This window comes from Mustela erminea, chromosome 14 (assembly GCF_009829155.1).
Source record: "Mustela erminea isolate mMusErm1 chromosome 14, mMusErm1.Pri, whole genome shotgun sequence".
NCBI classification, from domain to species: domain Eukaryota; kingdom Metazoa; phylum Chordata; class Mammalia; order Carnivora; family Mustelidae; genus Mustela; species Mustela erminea.
This window is the reverse complement of record NC_045627.1, coordinates 91458739-91476598: the sequence shown is the minus strand read 5'-3', so window position 1 is coordinate 91476598 and position 17860 is coordinate 91458739. Positions and strand designations below refer to the sequence as shown.

At 57.3% G+C, this 17860-nt stretch overlaps 1 protein-coding gene across 8 annotated transcripts in view; it reads left to right on the top strand.

Annotated features, from left to right (window-relative positions):
- The window catches only part of CFAP46 (cilia and flagella associated protein 46), a 90721-nt gene that overhangs the window by 27068 nt on the left and 45793 nt on the right, over window positions 1-17860 (top strand). For 7 of the 8 annotated variants that reach the window (XM_032313250.1, XM_032313249.1, XM_032313247.1 and 4 more), the window contains 11 exons: window positions 15-145; window positions 638-765; window positions 1624-1757; window positions 2920-3132; window positions 4303-4468; window positions 4777-4926; window positions 5430-5537; window positions 5786-5952; window positions 12781-12912; window positions 13284-13446; window positions 17601-17685. In XM_032313250.1, the coding sequence (XP_032169141.1) occupies window positions 15-145; window positions 638-765; window positions 1624-1757; window positions 2920-3132; window positions 4303-4468; window positions 4777-4926; window positions 5430-5537; window positions 5786-5952; window positions 12781-12912; window positions 13284-13446; window positions 17601-17685 (1577 nt within the window). The remainder of the gene's footprint in view (window positions 1-14; window positions 146-637; window positions 766-1623; window positions 1758-2919; window positions 3133-4302; window positions 4469-4776; window positions 4927-5429; window positions 5538-5785; window positions 5953-12780; window positions 12913-13283; window positions 13447-17600; window positions 17686-17860) is intronic. The other variant, XM_032313248.1, reaches the window with a different exon arrangement.

Below are 17860 nucleotides of genomic sequence, written 5' to 3'. Positions count from 1 at the left end.
CGTCTGGTGAGCAGAATCCAGATCTGGGCCGAGCTCGCCAAAGTGTCCCGGAAGCAAGGCGTGTGGGATGTCTGCCGGGCGGCGAGCCGCTTCTGCCTCCTGTACCACAACGTCAAGGTGAAGAGGCTGGCGCGGCCGAAGAAAGGTACCCGGGCCCGGGGCCTCGGAGCCACGGGCAGTGGCTGCGGGGCTGTCCGCACGCAGACAGGGGCTGTCTGGCTCCCGCCAGAGTCTGGATCCAGGTCGTGCGCCCATGCTGGACCCCAGCTCACGGGGACCCGTCGACCGAGCGTGGGCCGGGGGGCTTCTCGGGACTGTGGGGGCGGCTCCCTGCAGCAGCTCTGGTCGAGGGGACACTTGGGACCCAGGGACGTGCCAGGGGTCCCACATGGTCAGGGACGTGGGTGCCGCAGGCTTGGAGGGCGGGGCTTCTCGAGAGGCCAGACTGCGTGAGCCAGACCAGGAACGCGTTGTGGGGGGGGCAGGGGGGGGGGGCGGGGGGGCTTTCGCACCCCCCCCGGGGGCCCGCCCACAGGGGGTTTCCTCCGGCCCCTTCCCGGCTGGGAATCCCTGTGTGTTGTTTGCTAGTGAAGACGCGCATGTGCGACCAGAGCTCGAGCGTCGCGCTCTCCCTCAGGGAAGAAGAAGAGGGGAGGAGACAGCCCGGCCCAGGACGCCTGGGGCCCGTCGGAGGTCACCCTGCAGAGGCAGACGAGCCCCAGCCTGCTGCGCAAGTTTGCGGAAGTGGGCTTCATCAGCGCGGAGGTGCGCCCCTGCCCCGTGGCTCGGGGTGCGCACTCAACCCCCCCACCCCGACCGGCTCCTGAAGCGCCGTGCAGCGGAGGGACGCCTCCCCGGGTTCACAGATGGGTCACGACCTTGTGTCAATCCACGTCCTTCCGTGGAAGCCCTTTCTGCGTCTGCAGCCGTTTCGCAGGCACGGAGGCGACGGCTGGGCTCTTGGGGCGTCCCGTCAACGGCTCTGACTGAGCTGTGCGTTCCCTCTGCTTGCGCCAGAGCGGGGCTGGCCCCTCTGGGGTTCACCGGCACGTCCGCAGTGAGCACACGCAGACCCCAGGGTGGGCGCCAGGCCGGGGCCGCCGTCTCCACTGCACCTGCCCCCCTCCCAGGGCAGCGTCCCCAGTGACGTCTCGTCACATCATTGTTCTCGGGGCCACCTTGGCCTGTGTGTCTTGGGGTCATTGGGGGATGTGGCTAGAGCCCTCACTGGAGATCGTGTCTGGGCCGTGAGCCGGGGACACGGTGACACCTGGGGCAGAGCCCGGTGCAGGGAGCCGGCAGCCGGTGGGGGCAGGACCGTCACGCCCCAGCCCTGTGTGCGGCCCCTCCGCCTGTGCCGGTGCCCTCGGCAGCCGCCGGTGTCTGTGCTCACTCGTGCGGTGACTGGGGGTCCGAGTGACCGGGACGGTGGTCCGAGAACGGGGCCTCCTCTTCCTGAGACGCTGTGTGCATGGGGGACGTGGGGCAGATGGGGGGTGGGGAGGACCCTCTGGAAGACCACAGGTTCATCACAGGGCCTGCCCCCCTCAGGCCTGACTGTGCACCCCCCTGGCGCCCGGTGCCCGCGCCTGTGACCGCTCGTGCTGCACGCTTCCTTCGCAGGGCACGGTGCACTTGCTGCGCTCCGAGGGTGTGGAGCTGAACAACCGTCCCCGCCCCCCGGAGGACCTGAGCCAGCACTCCGCCGGCTACACGGTCGAGTCCCCGGAGGACAATGCGCAGTGGATCATGTACCAGTAGGTGGCCCGACGGGGCCCAGGCGACCCCAGCAGATGCGGGCACGGCTTGGCCACGGAGCACGGGCTGGGTGGCCGGGGACGACAGGGCCCAGACTCGGGGTGTCTGTGCCCAGACCAGGGCCGTGGCTTGTGTCGCGTGTGACACACGTGGCTCCTCCCAGTTAGTGTGTTACCAGAGACGGGGAGGAGCTCACGGGAGGAGCCGTGGTCAGCTCTGCCCACGGCGTCTGGGCTCAGTCATGGTGCGCGTGGACGGGAAGGAGCACTTTGTACAACAGCCCAGAAGACGTGCCACGTGAGCCACCGCCACGGAAGCACTCATAGCTCGCGGTGCTGGTTTCACGGTGGTGGGTTTTAGTCATGTTTAGTCTAAAGCTGAGTATTCCTGCAAGAGAACGTGGTACCGAGTGGGCATCCACGCATCTCGGAGCCGCGGCCAATTCTCCCTCACTGGGGCCCGGTGAGCCTCTCCCCCGCGGGTTCCACGCAGTGAACGGCTCCTGTGGGGGGCGGCCCCCGCGTTCAGCGCTCGGAACGTTTGTCTTGGTGTTTGTTACGTGGACGGCGTCTTTGCCTCAGTCCTCGGGGGGTCCCACGGAGCAGAGCCCAGGGCCCCGTCCCCGGGTGCCAGCTGCGACGCGGCAAGGGCCTGCCTGTGCTGGAGGAGGCTCCGTAAGCCACGGCCCAGCCACGCCCGACCCACGAATGCTTCTGTACAGCCTACGTGCTGAGTGCTTTTGATGTATTAGAAGTCTGTGAAGTAAACTAGGGAAAAATGGGCAACAGAGACTCCCACGGCTCACAAAGCCTAGGATACTTGCCATTGGGCCCCTTACCCTAAGGCGCTGGGACCACAGGTCCAAGAGAACGGACTGTCCTGCAGAGGGCGAGGGGCGGCTGGTGGCCCAGACGGAGGTTTGAGGCAGAGTAGGGGTGTGATTTGGGAACTCGGAGCCGAGGGAGGACGTCCAGCTGGGGGGCAGGATATGCTGGGCAGGGCTGCGCCCTGGGAGGGAACACGACAGGTTCCAGCAGGCAGCCCCGGCAGGGGCACCTTTGTGACCCCAGATGCTGCGGAGAGCTGGGCCGTCAGCAGGTGTCGTGTTTGCGCCTGTGACGCCCGTCTGAGCAAAGGCTCGGCGGGGTGTGCTGTCCACAGGGCCTGGATTGAGGGTCTGTCGCAGAGCGCCATGAACAGCTGGCTGCGGTCTGCCGAGATCGGACGAGAGCTCCAGGAGGGCTGGATCGTGCAGAACGCGGTGGTCTACGTCCTGAACCACAACTACCACCTCATTGTGGCCGGGCGGCAGAGGGAGCTCGTGGACACCTTGGACCACCTCCTGAGCATTGTCAAGGCCACGGGCCATAGCGGGTAGGTGTGGCCCGTGGATGCTTCGTGTACTCCTGGCCTCCAGGGCTGTCTCCCTCCTGATGCCCCGAGACTTCGATTCAGGCCTGGCAACTGTGGGGTCACACATGAGTCTGTTGTGGGGCGGGCGCCCCGAGACCCGTCCTTCCAGTGAGCAGCGGGGCTGCGGTTGGCTGGTGTGCGGCGGTGGTGGGGACGCGGGGAAACCCGAGGGCTGCTCAAGCCTCCACAGGCTCTGACTCCGAGCTGCACATCCCGAGCAGAGGCTCAGCCCTGCCCCCACAGCGCCCCGTGCAGAATCCCGCCCGCCTAACTGTTTTCCAAACTGAAGGGTTTTAAGGAACATTTGCTGAGACCCGAGTCCCCTTGGAGAACAGACGGAAAAAGCAACCCCATCTCGGAGTCTTGTGCTGGTTTTGGAGCGGGTCGGAGAGGGGTAGGATCTGTGCCCGTGAGTTCTTGTCCTGCCGGACGTGAACGAGGAGCTAAAACGAGACTTCGGAAAGCGTCAGGTCTGGTCAGAGTTTTCCGACAGGGATGATGCTTCCGAACGCTCTTTTCTTGTTGCTGGTTTGGCTTTTGGTCGAAGCAATAAGACGTCAGAGCTTCGCATCGGAGGCTGAGGTAGAGACGGTGCCGTGGGTCGGGATGCGGCAGCGTGTGTGGATTTTTGTACGTGACAAATAACAAAAGTGGACCCTGAGACCCAGGGCTGCTCAGCGGGCCCTGGGACGCCCCTCCGACTCGAGCGCCCACTGGGACACCGTGGACACCCGCCTCTCCCCTCTGGGCCGCGCTCCTGCAGATTGCTGTTGTGGACGGGGAGCAGACTTTGAGTCCCTGATTCCTGGCACGGGGAGGCCATTTCAACAATTCTAACCTGAGCCACGACTGGGCCGGATGGACAGATGTCCCGGCCCTGAGGAGCCCACCCACCTGACATGGTGGGCCCCTCTCAGTGCAAAGACCTGTGTTGGGGGACTGAAGTGTCCCCGTGTGGCCCTCGTCATAGCCAGTGTCTCCTGGAAGGTCTGAGAACAGCCCCATGGCCTAGGGCTGAAACCATGAGCGCCTGTCGTCGGGTCCCGTTAGATGGGGACCGGGACTCCGGAGGCCCCGCGTCTGCCTCTGTGCGAGCGGCCGCGCCCTCACCGCCGGCACGTTGCTTTCCAGACACCCCACCGTGCTGGCCATGCTCTGTAACACGCTGGCCCGAGGCTTGATCATTAAGTGGATTCCAGCCCACGTGCCAGAAAAATCGAAGAGACCCGTACGCTCCAACCTGTTTCACGCCCCACTGGACTCGGTGGCCAGCTCTGAAGTCAGGACCGCCGTGGAGGTAGAAGGACCCCGCGCGAGGCCGGGGGACCCGCACCCCGTTAGCGGAGGGGGCGGGTGGCGGAGCAGCTCGGAGCTGGACACAGGGCGCGGGCAAGAGGGGAACACGCAGAGCCCTGGAAGTTCTGGGGACGCTCCGGGCCCCCGGGGGGGAGGGGCTGGGGCCGCCAGCATCGGGACTGGCATCTGCTTCAGCCACTGGTGCGGCCTGACCGGGAGCCGCGTCCACTTGTCTTTAAATCATTTGGGTCTTGGCTCGGGCTTCCCTGTCACGTTCGGGCCACGTGAGTAAGGACCCGTCCACTTTAGGTCTGCGAGTTTGCCCTGAACCCGACGGACGGGCCTGTGCCCGAGGAGGTGCTGCCCATCAGCGCCCGGCAGCAGCTCATCGCCACCTGGGTGAAGGGGAAGCAGCTGCTGCAGCAGCAGGTCGGGCCGCGGCTGGGCGTGGACGAGCAGGTGCCGCGGCCGCGGGGTGCGGGCCGGGGTCGGGGGGGCCCGGGGGCTTGAAGAGGCTGGTCCACATGTGCCCGGCCCTGCAGGGTAGGAGCCTCCCGCACAGGACAGTGGCGCGCGTGGGGGAGGGCTCCCTCGTCCTGTAGAGGAGCCCCGCCCTCTGGGAAGGTCTGTCCCCAGAGAGGTCACTGCCCTGGGCCGCAGCATCTTCTCCTTAGTTCTGTGGCCTTACCTGGAGGTGCACCCAGGCCAGAGGGAGCCCCCCGAGCTGTGAACCTGAGACTGTGGGAGTGGGGCGGGGGCCGGCAGGTTTTGCTCCCACAGACGCGGACCTTGGGCTGGTGGGCAGTTGGAGCCGCACCCGGGCCACGGCCGAGCCCTTCTGCCTGCTGGCGGCTGAACACGGATCTTGGAGAGACCCTTCGGGGGCTCTGGTCGTTGCCGCTGTGCTGCCGTGGCCCGGCGTGGCCCGGCACCCCTGGGCTGAAGATGCTTCCTTCCCCCAGAGTCCCAACGAGGACATCGACTCGGTGACGCAGGTCCTCGTCGCTCTGGAGATGTACTCCTGCAACGGGCTGGGCCTCATGGACTTCGCCGTGCCCCCGCTGGCCCAGGTAGGAAGACCCTGACCCGAGGCCGTTCACTGGAACCTGCAGCTCCAACATGGAGCCAGGGTCAGGGGGCCTCGCCTGAGGGGGCAGACTGGCGTCCCGGGGCGTGACCACGTCCTTGCCACAGCACTCAACACCCGGGTGCGGGGTCCCCGGTTCGGGCCCATGTGGGAGCTCCCCTGAGTGCCTCCTCTGGGCTCGGCGCCGGGCACGTCGCCGCACTCACAGACGCGCCTTCCCCCGCACTGCAGCTGGTGAGGACGGCGTCCGAGTGCGGCTGGTCCGACCCGCTGGTGGAGCTGCAGACCCTGATGCGGCTCACGCGCTTCGCCCACGCGGCGCGCGACCATGAGCTCACCATGCTCTGCTCGCAGAAGGCCACCCAGATGGGCATCAGACACCTGCGAGCCTGCGACCCGTGAGTGCCCCCCTGACCCCACTCGCTGTCCTGGTGACGCTCATTTCCTGGCGCCTGGGGGGGCAGGGGACGTCCCGTGGAGCCTCCGTGTCACACGTCAGTGTGCGGGGCCAAGGAGCAAGGCCGGCGGGGTCCCCGAGCGAGACACCACCCCTTGCCAGCCTCACCTGCTGCTCCCCATGGACCCGGAGCTCTGACTTGGCCCCTGAGCAGGTCACGGGCTGACCAAGGTCCCTGCCTGGCGCCGGCCGCAGCTCCCCTGGCCGCAGGCACGCGGAGGCCTTCCCTCCCCGAGTGCGAGGCTGCCTCACGCCCGCTGCCGTGGTGGAAGTTTCTGAGGCAAGGACAGGTTTCCTTGAGGTTCTTTTCAGGCTCTTTCCTGGAAATGATGAAATCACTGACCCAAGCGTATGTATGAAGACATTCATGGCGGCCAAGCAGCCAGTCTGGCATCCCGAGGCCAGGCCCCAGCCGTGCCGGATAGCTCCGCGTCCCCAGGCTTGGACCGCGTCGCCATTGCAGGCTGCCCGCTGCCACAGGCCGTTTTTTGGGGGGGGGGTCTGTCCCACACGCCAAATCCCGGGGACGGGGACGCGTCTACCCGAGGTCAGCCACTCCACGGCCCTCCTCAGACCCGCCTGATGCACGTTTGGGGCCACAGGTGAAAGCCACCCGAGAGGTCTGCACGCCATCAGTCAGCCCGTGGCCAGGGCCTCAGCGCAGGGGGCCGGCACGGTTCGCCCGAGGACCCTGTGGCGCTGCCTCACTCCCTGCCCGGGGCAGCTCTCTGCTAGGCATCACGGCTCCCACGTTGATGGGAGAAACTGAGGCAGGTCGAGGGCGATTCACGGGCCCTGCCGGCAGGTGCAGAGCTGGGATGGGGCCCCAGCGTCTGGCTCTACAAGCCCACGCTCCTAGAGACCACTGGACGCCACCTCTCGGACGTGAGCACGGCACCCTCTCTGTCAGCAGGGGCGCGCTGGAAAGTTCCAGAAGAAGTCAGCCGCGTCCCTCTGAGCGTGTGTCCCCAAGACGGGTGCCACACTGGGTGACTGACGGGACTTCTGGAATGCGGGGTGGCTGGGGGCAGGAGAGGCCCCCCTCCCATGAGGCGACTCCAGGGGCCTGGGCCCAAGGAACAAAGTCTGATTCTGGAAAGTCCTGGGAAAACCATCTGAATTGGACTAGGAGCCTCGTACCTGGTTAGTTCACAGTTTCCCCCAAAATCAGACGTCGTGGGGGCAGCTCTCGTTCTGAGAACCCGCCGCCCCGCAAGCAGAAGACAGGCTCACGCACTCCGTTCTACCCACTCCCTGGGGGTGGCCCAGCGTGGTGACAAGGTTGGGACAGCCTGGGCCCCCAGGACCCGCCCTCCTCAGATGGGGCGGCAGAGGCCTGGCATGGGGAAGGGGCGGGTCGAGGCAGGAGACCCAACGTGAAGAGGAGCTCTGACCACACGGGGACACAGGAAGGTCCTGGGGCGGCCAGGGCGGGGACGGGTTAGAGACATGGGGACCGAGGGGCGTTCTCAGGCCCTGCGGCTTGAGGGCTGCAAGGAAACTCCGCCCACCCTGGCTCCTGGGCGGCCTCCACGGAGCACGCGGCTGCCTGCGGAGCGCCCACCCGGCAGCAGGTGGGCCGAAGCCCTGTCCCGAGAGCCCCCAGCAGCGTCCTGGCCACAGGCGTGAACAGGGAGTTACTGGGACGCAGGACCGCACGATGGTCCGAGGAGAACAGGAGACAAACCTCGCGGTGCACCGGGAAGATGCAGCGCTCGGAGGTAAGGCACAGCACTGCTGAGGGACAGGAGCCACACCGGACCGAGCTCTGCTGGGCACAAACTCGGGGCAGAAGAAGTGGGAGGAAATGTCATGGGACATACACGAGAAGGGACAGACGCACAGAAAATGTGACAGACGCCGGACGACATGTGGGGAGTTTTACTTTGGGAGCCGTAGCAGGAGCAGAGTGCCCTTGAGAAAGGAGCCTGAGTGGGGCAGAGAGCCCCTCGCGTGTGGCCCCGCGGACGCCGAGTCACCACCGCCAGTGCCCAGCAAGGCAGGAGACAGAAGGGCCGCAGGCTTCTGAGAACCCATCACCGGAAGGTGGAGCTTTCTAGTGGAAATGATTCTAAAGACCTAGAATTCTAACTCATCCAGACTTTCAGTCACGTCTGGGTACGGAAGCCATTTTTAGACGGGCAGAGACCTAGATTATAGACGTGCCACACCTGTTTTTAGAAAGTTCCTTGAAGGAGATGCTCCAGAAAAACAAGGGAATAAACCAAAAAAAGGGAAAAATGTGGGATGTTGGCAATAACAGATTCAACCCAGAAAAGTCGTCAAGCTGTGCCGGCCCTGAGAGAGCCACCTGTGTAAAGAACAGTGGGACGGAGGCGGCCCGCGAGTCAGGGCGGTGAGGGGGGACCCGACGCGTTGTGTCACGGGAAAATAATACAACCGAGAAAAGCCAGTTGGAAACTCCAGAAGAGCCGAGAGTCATACACAGCCCGACTCCTCGGGGGAGAACATTTGCGTTATCATGGTGTTCACTGGTATTTTAGTTTTAGGACTAACATTTTGACACAGGAAATCTCTCTGTGGTTATCGGGTCTGACAATACAAAAGTAGAAGTCCTGACGACACGCTTTAGCAGGCAGGGGAGTGTCTAGAAGGGTGGAGAGGGCTGTGGTAACGTCCTTGCTGGAGAAGGTGCGCGGTCGGGGTCGCCAGCTCAGGGTCACGAGCCCTTACGGTACAAAGATGATGAGCAGGGGAACTAAAGTCATGCTATAATCAACAATACTCCTAAGTTGGGAAGACGGCAAAGGGGGGGTTCTGAGTGACTTGAGCTTCCACGGCCGGCTCTCAGAGCTCCACAGGTAACGTGTGGCGTCCGTCCGCGGGGCGGCTCGTGCGAGGGGAGGGTCCGGAGACCTGCACCTGCCTGCGGGCAGCCAGGGCTAAGTATGTCGCAGTCATTCCCTCCGGGGAGCAGCCCTGGGAGCCAGATAGGAGGCCCTTCTTCCCAGCCATGTGCAGGTGCCACCTGGATAGAAATCCAGAAGGTGTTTTGAAAAGAGACACTGCAGAGACGTTGTAGGAGTTGGTATGGGCGAGCTGCTGCCGTGGGGCTAAAACGTCCTTTGCTGCCGGCTGAAGGCTGGTCAGGAGGAGCCGCCAGGTAATGAAGGACGTGGGCCCTGGCTTTGCCATTCTGCATGGGTGATTCTTAAATTGAGTTTTATCTTAAAAGGACAAGTCTTTTACTAATATAAAAATTCGTTTCCAAAAATTCATTTGTAGAACGTCGCTGCCCTCTAGCGGTGGCTGGAGTCACGGCACCCCGTGGACTTGCCTACGCAGCCGCTGGGTTCGACTGCGGTTCTGACCGCTTGTCCAAGCACACGGGGTGCTCGCCGTGTCCGGGTCACTCAGTGGTCACTCAGAGCACTGGACCCTGAGGCTGGGCAGGATCCGTGGTCACACTCGGCCACACGGCGTGCACTGCAGATGGCTCATCTGTTTTACTTACACATATTTCAAATTTTTGTGCTAATTTTTGCATTTTGCTAGTTACTTGAAGAAACTCTATGTGGGATTGGTCACAGAGTAATTTTATAACAGCACTTACATTCAAGAGTAAATGTAATTTTTAGTTCTTAATGAAAAATTTCAGTTGCTAATCAACTCATATTTTCACCTCCAAGTGTTCAATTACTAGAATAACTTTCACATTCACACTATCAATGTAAACGAATATACATTAATGAGAAATTTCATGTGGATCCCTAAAATAGACAGAAAATAGATTAAAAGGAAGTAGCCTAAGAATATTTGGGGCATTTCTACTTTGTTCAGCATTTTTACTCAACATAATCATCAATGTTGGGTCTTTATATAAATTTGAAAGTCCCTTTTCTACCCGTTCTGGCCATGGTATAGTAGCGGATGTTATAGTCTTACTCTGTGAAAAAAACCAAGACAAAACTGTAAGGCTTAACAAAATACATGAAGCACTGATTTTTGGGCATTGGACAACAGATGGTCCAAAGCAGAAATTTTTGCAGGGGGGACATCAAAAGTGGGCTGGCTCCACTTTCAGACTCACTCTCTGCCAGGTGGGGCTGCAGCGCTGGCCTAACCAGCACCGAGCGGTGGAGCCCAGACAGAAGCCGTACTGGAGTGGGACAGGGATCCGCGCAGGGGGCCGCCCAGGCAGCAGGGTTGGTGTGAGAGAGGAGGTTCCTGACGGAGCACGCGTGCTCACAGGCACTGACATGTGGGCTCTAAGATCAAGAGAGATGGTGGAATTGGCCAACAGGGGTCAGGGGGGCTTCACTGATCTTGCCAGGCAATCATCGAGATCACACCTTAAGAATAGGGCTATAAGGGCTACTGTAGCCTTGCCCTAAAGAGCCTCCCTCAGATCTTGAGAAGATAAGCGGAACCGCCACTACATTACCTGCCTGTCAGAAGAAAACGCGCCTTCCTTTCAAGGAAGGCAACACCACCCACACGCTCACCAGTGCTCTCAACAGTACAGCCCTTCAGTGTCCAACATAAGATAAAAAATTACTAGACCCCTGGGAAAATGAGAAAATGTCCTTCCATACCAGGAGAAAACACAGTCAATAGAATAGAAACAGATGCCTGTGTGAGGGCTCAGTGGGGTTCAGCATCGGTTTTCAGAGCCGGGGACTGAGCCCCACATTGGGCTACCTGCTCAGTGGGAAGTCTGCGCCTCTGCGTCTCTCTCGGCCCCTCTCCCCTGTTCTTGCCCACACTTTCTCTCTCTGAAATAAAAATATATCTTTACAAAATGAACTAGAAGCAGTCAACAGACCCAGATATGACACAAATTTTGGAATTAGCAGACAACACATTTAAAATTTAAATTAAAACAACTATTATAAATATAAGAATATATTTTTAGTGGAAAAACTAGTGTACAAGGGGGGAATTTCAACAAAGAAATGAAAAATGTTATGAACTAAGTGGAAACTCTAGGACTGACAAATATAGTCTCTGCAAACATTACTGGGAAAGCTTAGTGTCCGAGGAGGAAGTGGTAGTAACTCTGACGGCAGATCTACACAGCACTGAAGCCGAGGCACAGGGAGAAAAACCAGAAAAGCAAAATGAACATCACGTCAGCAGCATGCAGGGCAGAATCAAGTGGTCCAACACACACCTAGTGGGAGTCTCGGGACAGAGGCAAGAAAGGGAGGCAGAAATATACGTACTTACATTTTCTCAAATTCAGTTAAAAATATCAACCCAGAGATCCAAGACTTGCAATGACCCCAGGCAGGATCAACACACAGAAAACAACACCGTGTTCACTGTAGTCAGACTGCTGCAGACCAAAGTGACGAGAAATCTTTAGAAAGGAGTCAGAAGGCAAACAGATGCACTACGTACAGGAAAGCAAGGTCAAAACTGCAGACTTCTCTGCAGAAACAATGCAGACTGCCCAACGCTTTAAGTGCTTAAAAAAACAACTGTCAATCTAGAATTCCATGTCCAAGAATAGCCTTCAGGAAACGAACTCAAAATCAAGATGTTTTAAGATAAACTAAAGGTAAAAGAATCCATTCCTAGAAGAGATGCCAGAAGAAATTCTTCAGGCAACAGGAAGACGAGAGAGGCAGAAAGTTGGCCCAAGAAGCCCCGGAGGGCACCCGCAGTGGTGAATGTGTGGGCGCACACGAAAGGCCTCACCTTCAGTTCGCCGGTCCTTTAAAGGACACTTGCCTGTTTAAAACAAAGTACATTGAATCGTGGGATCATTAATAAATGTGGAAGCGAAACGCATGGCCACGATGGCACAAACAATAGAATGAGGCACACAGACGTTCACTGTTCAGAGCTCGGACGCCACCCGGGAAGTGATGCGACGTTAATTCAAGGTAGACTGTGCCTGGTTAAGGGTGTATGTTGTGATCTCTAGAGCAAGTCCCTAAAAATAATTAAAATCCAATAGAGGAGATAAAATGGAGTGCTAGAAAATATTCAGTTAACCCAAAACAGCGTAGGAAAGGAGCAACATATGGGACGAAAGGACAGCAAGGCGAAGCGGATGATCCGCCCCGACCGCACCCATGTATGCACGAAACGTAAGCGGGCCAGCGCTCTGGTGAAATGCACAGGCTTTATCCGCCGGATCCAGTAAGTAAGACCCAACTAGAAGTTGTTTTCAGAGACACATCCAGAATAGACTCAGGTGGCCCACGGAGGGAGTCTACCTGGGAGCCAGTATATTTCTCTTAGAATAAATCCAGGGCCCCCTAAGTGGAGTTTCAGGGATTTGCTCCCCTCCAGCACTGCACAGGGGTGACCTCTCAGTGTACGTGGTGTCGTATGTGCACAGCCCACAGTGTGGCTGAGATAGGAAACCTGGGGGGAGAGGGAATCCCACAGCATTCTTGACGTTGCTTTGAGTTGGAACCGTGTAGGACTGGGCTCTCAGCACACAGACGACGGCCTCTGGGACCAGACACACTGGGGCACACGGGACGGGGCCCATGACTCTGGGTGGCGCTTGGCCATCCTACAAGGGCGGGTTCCAGCAGACAGGCTCACTCACTGCTGGCCTTCATGTTCCCGGTTTCAAGAGCTGGAAACCAGAGACGTGAGTGAGTCGTTTCAACACCAACTCATGATTCTGTGCCGTGGTTCCGTGGGTTGACCGGATTCAGCTAGTTAGCTGTGGCGCAGGGGCTTTCATGAGGTTCCTGTGGATGTCCTCAGGGCTCGTTAGCCTTCCTGCAGGGCCCCTGTCTCCCCTGAAGGCCGTCCTGCATTTGAGGCCCTTCTCTGTCTCCAGGGTCGAGACTGAACTGGTGGCGGAGATGCTGAGCACCACAGCCTGCATCCGGGGCAGGAGCATCATGGAGAACCTGAAGGGGAGAAAGCAGCTGCGCCTGGCGGCCGCCAAGGCCTTCATAGAGAGTGCCAAGTACGCCGCGCCGCGCTCCAGGCCGGTGGTGTGGGGTGCGCGCTGCGCGAGGGCCGTGAGCGGCGACTGTAGTGCTACGAACGGACGGGCACGATGCTCAGTGGGGACAGCCGCGGAGGCCGGCTCTCCCTTGGTGGCCCCATGGCCAGGGCTATCTCACGCTTCGTGGTGACACCTACCCCCCCCCACCCGCTTGGGCATGAGCAGGTCACCCCAGGCCGCGTGGCCATCGGAGGGAGGGAGCGCCCGTACGGAGGGCTATTTCACGGCACCCAACCGCGCCCCTCCCCTGTAAATCCAGGAGCCTCACGTGTCGCTGCTGCGTCGTCCGTCCCTGTTTACACCTGGCCAGGTCAGGAATTCCCTTTCAGGTTTGGGGGCATTGCAAGGAGCAGCGCCCTGGTGATGGTGGCCGCGAGGCACTACTGGAACACCTGGCTTCCGTTCCTGTCCTCCGCGGCCAGCAGGAAGACAACCAAGAACATCCTACAGCGGATCATCAGCATCATCAACAGGACAGAAGCGAAAAAGCAGGTGGCTGTGTGGGGCCACGGCGGGGCAGGCCTCTCCCAGAAAGGCTGGGCAAGATCCCCAGGAAAGGCAGACCCCACGGAGCTCTTGAAACCAGGAACATGAAGGCCAGCAGAGTGGGGGGCCCGGAGGACAAGGGCATTTCCGAAATCCCAGCTGGGCGAAACCCCGCCCCTCCCTCCGCCCCTAGAGAACACGGACCCGTACCCAGAAAGCTCCAGCAGGAGGGAGGGAGGCGCGGAGGAGGTGGGAACAGAGCAGGAGCCTCAGACAGCTGCGGAAAACCACGGAAGAGCCGGCGTCCTGGCCTGGCTCTACCCAATGCCCACCCCATCACCAGCGTGGGCGGCCTTGGTAAAGGCCTTGTCCCTGTGTGGCCCCCTCTGTCCACCAGCCCCTCGGGCTGGCAGAGCTGGGCCCAGTCCCAGCTTGAGAGGGAGTGTGCAGGTCAGTGAGGACTGTCTCACTCGCCTGCTGACCACGTGTGTCCTCTGCCCCTCCTGGAGACTCCCAGCCCTAGGACTCGGCTCCCCACAGGGCTTCCAGCACCTTTCCCGTCTGCCAGGAAAGCCACACGCCTACGGTTTTCAGTGGGATCCTTCCGAAACGAAGGCCTGCAGGTCCAAGTCGTTGGCAGACAGAGGTCCGTGCCCAGACCAGGCAGGAGCCCATGGACAGAGCTTCTTGAGCCCGCAGTCCCCGGCCCAGTGATGCCTCCGAGGCCAGCGGACAGACAGGCTCTGGGAGGTTTGGCGGGGACCAAAGTCAGAACCGAAGTCAGATGTTTAACTGACTGAGCCCCCCAGGGGCCCCTATACCTCATTGTGGTTTTGATTTGCGTTTCTCTTGCACTAAGGATAGAGCATCTTTCATGTGCTTATCTTCGCTATCTGCATGTTTTCTTTGGGAAGCGTCTTTTCAAGTTCCTTGCCCTTTTTTGAATTGGTTTGGTTTTTGTTGAGTTGTAAAGAGTTCTCTGCACATTCTGGATATTAATCCCTCGTCAGACAGAAGATGCGCAGATTTTTTTCTCCATTTGTTTGACTGCCTTTTCACTCCCTTGGTGGTATCTTTGGATGCACAGAGGTTCTTAGTTTTGATGAAATTCAATTTTTTTTTTTCTTTTTGCCTATGTTTTGGTGTCACATCCATGGAGCCATTGTCAAATCTAATGTCATGGAGAATTTTTCCAGTATTTTCTTCTAAGAGTTTTATAGCTTTACCTCTTGTGTTCAGGGGTTTTTCCCCCACTTGAGTTAATTTCGGTATATGCTGTAAAGCAGGGGGACAGCTTTGTTCCATCGTGTGTGAAAGTCCCGTGTCCCAGCACCAGCTGTTGAAAAGGTGGCTCTTTTCCCGTTGAATGATCTTGGCATCCTTGTCAAAACTCATTTCACCATTTACAGAAGAGTTTACTTCTGGGGTCTTTCTTCTGTTCCACTGGTATGTGTGTCTGTCGTAATGCCAGGGCCACACTGATTTGACGACTGTAGCTTTGTGACAAATTTCGGAGTCAGGAGCTAGGAGCCTTGCAAGTTTATTACTCCTTTTTGAGATTGTTGTGGCTACTTGGGGCCTCGTTGCAATTCCACATGAATTTGAGGATTGGCTTTTCTATTTCTTCTAAAAACGGTGTTGGAGGGGCGCCTGGGTGGCTCAGTGGGTTAAGCCTCTGCCTTCGGCTCAGGTCATGATCCCAGGGGCCTGGGATCGAGCCCCGCATCGGGCTCTCTGCTCAGCGGGGAGCCTGCTTCCTCCTCTCTCTCTCTGCCTATTTGTGATCTCTCTCTCTGTCAAATAGATAAATAAAATCTTTTAAAAAATAAAAAATAAAAAAAAATAAAAACGGTGTTGGAGCTTTGAGGCGGGTGTGTTGACTCTTTAGATCACTTGGGGTAATACGTACGGTTGAACATGTGAAAGCCTTTCTATCCATGAACATGGATGTTTTTCCATTCATATAGGTCTTCCTTAATTTCTTTCAGGGATGTTTTCATCGTTTTTGGCAGATACGTCTTTTACCTCTTTGGAAGTATTTAATTCCTTTAGGTGCTAGCATAAATGATTTTGCTTTCTGTCTTAGCTCTGGCTGCTCTAACAACATGGTGCATGACTGGGTGGCCTACCCAACAGAAGTCTGTGTCATGTCCTTCTGGAGTCCGGAGTTCTGAGACCAGGGAACCAGCGTGGCCTGGTTCTGGTGAAGGCTCTCTTCTGTCTTGCATCCGTCTGCCTTCTTGCTGTGTCCTCCTCTGGGGGCAATGTAGGGACAGAGCAAGATGTCTTCTGTCTCATGTTATGGTCTTATGAAGGACCCTGCCCCTCATGACCTCATCTAACCCTAATTACCCCCCACTGGAGACGAAGACTTCTACAGGTGAATGCGGTAGTGGTGGGGGACACAACTAAGTGCACAGCACGTTCCTAGTTTCCTTTGTGGATTGTTAGTTGCTGATATATAGAGAAACCACGGACTGTTATATTGTGTCCTACAGGTTTTCTAAATTGATTTATTAGCTCTAATGATTTTCTTGGGAACTTTTGGGGATTCTTCTATATGTAGGATCATATCATCTGTGAAAGGAGAGAGTTTCACCTTTTATTCTTTTTCTTGTCTTGTTACTCTGGCTGGAATTTCCAGTAGAATTTTGAACAGCAGCAGGGAAAGCATCTTCATCTTGTTCCTGGTCTCGGGGGGAGCTTCAGGTGCTCACCACTGAGCGCAGTGTCAGCTGTGGGGTTTTGATAGATATCCTTCATGTGTTGAGAAATGCTTCCATTTTTCCCAGTTTTCTGAGATTTTATGAAAAGCTGTTGGATTTTGTCCAATGCCTTGTTCCATCAGCTGAGGATCGTGGCGTGGGGAACGTGGTGGTCCTTTTCCTCCTGCGTTCTACGAACGCGATGAGTTGCATGGACGATGTTACATGGAAGACTCGTCCTCCCGGGGTGAACCCCACGTGGTCATGGATTTGATTTGCTAAATTTTGTTGAGGATGTTTCCCTCATCTAAATTCCTAATGGGTATTGGTCTATGATCTTTCTTGCTGTGTATTTGTCTAGAATGCTCTCAGAATCAGTTTGGAAGTATTTCTTGCACTTTGGTGTTTGAAAAGTTGAGGAGGATTATTGTCAATTGTGTAGACATTCGGTAGACCCCAACCACAAGCCATCGGGTCCAGGACTTTTCTTTATTGGGTTGTTTCTGATTATTGGCTCAGTTGTTACTTGTGTATGTTTGTTGAGATTTTCCATTTCTTATTGAGTCAGTGTAGGCAACGTGCATGTTTCAAGGTATGTGCCCATTTCTTCCCGTCTTAATAGTTGGTTGGTGCGCTTCTTATCTCTCCAGGGTCGGTGTTCAAATTCCCGCGCTCACTCCTGATTTTGGTCATTTGTGCCTTCATTTTCTCCTTGCTAGTCTTGCTAAAGGTTTGTCAATTTACTTGATCTTTTCGTTGACTTTCTCTGTTATTTTTCCAACCTCTATTTTGTCGATTACTTTGTTCTACCTGCCTTTATTACTACCTGCCTTCTGCTGGCTTTGGGTCTAGTTTGTTCTTTTTCTAGTTCCTTCAGGTGGAAAGTCAGGTTGTTCACTTGACATCTTTCTTCTGTTTCCATGTCGGCATTTGCAGCTGTAAACTTGCCTCCGAGCGCTGCGTTTGCATCTCCTCCAAGTCATTTGTGTTTGTTTAGAGGGCGCACAAGCAGCGGAGGGACAGAGAGAATCCTAAGACTCCCTGCTGAGCATGGAGCCTGCTGGGGCTCGACCCCAGGACCCAGAGATCAGGACAGTCAGACTCTTAACTGACTGAGCCACCCAGGCATCTTTCCTAACATCTTAACATCTTAACATCTTAACATCTTTCTTTTTTCTAATGTGCTTTTGATCCCATCGATTTCAGCCTCTAAAATGGGTTTGGACACTTCATGCCATTGAGGAAGCTGCTGTCTGAGTTGGGGGTGGTCTCTGCGTAGGGCTCTCCCGGGCACTGGGAGCTTCTTCTCCTGGGTGAATGGGACTTTGCTTTTTATGTCTTAGTGTTTCAGAAACTTAGTTGCAATTTCTGTAATTAGGTACTGAGCCAAATAAACCTCAAAACGGTGAAGGAGTCACAACTTCCTGGATATACATGTCCTTGTTTCGACTGCAGGGAAAGAGGGAAGTGCTGCTGCTTCACCAGTGGCCTACGGCGGACTCCCACAGCGGAGGGGTGGCAGAAGGTCACTTTCTCCCAGGTTTGTAGACACGAGACAGACACAGCCACAGGCACAAGAGAGGCAAGGGCTCTGCGCCATAACTCCGGCAGCCTTGCATGAAGCCTGCTCAGTCCGGACGGAGACCACAGGGAGTGTTGCCTCGTCACTTGGGGTGTGATGGGCAACAACCTCACGGAGCCCCCATGGTGTGCAC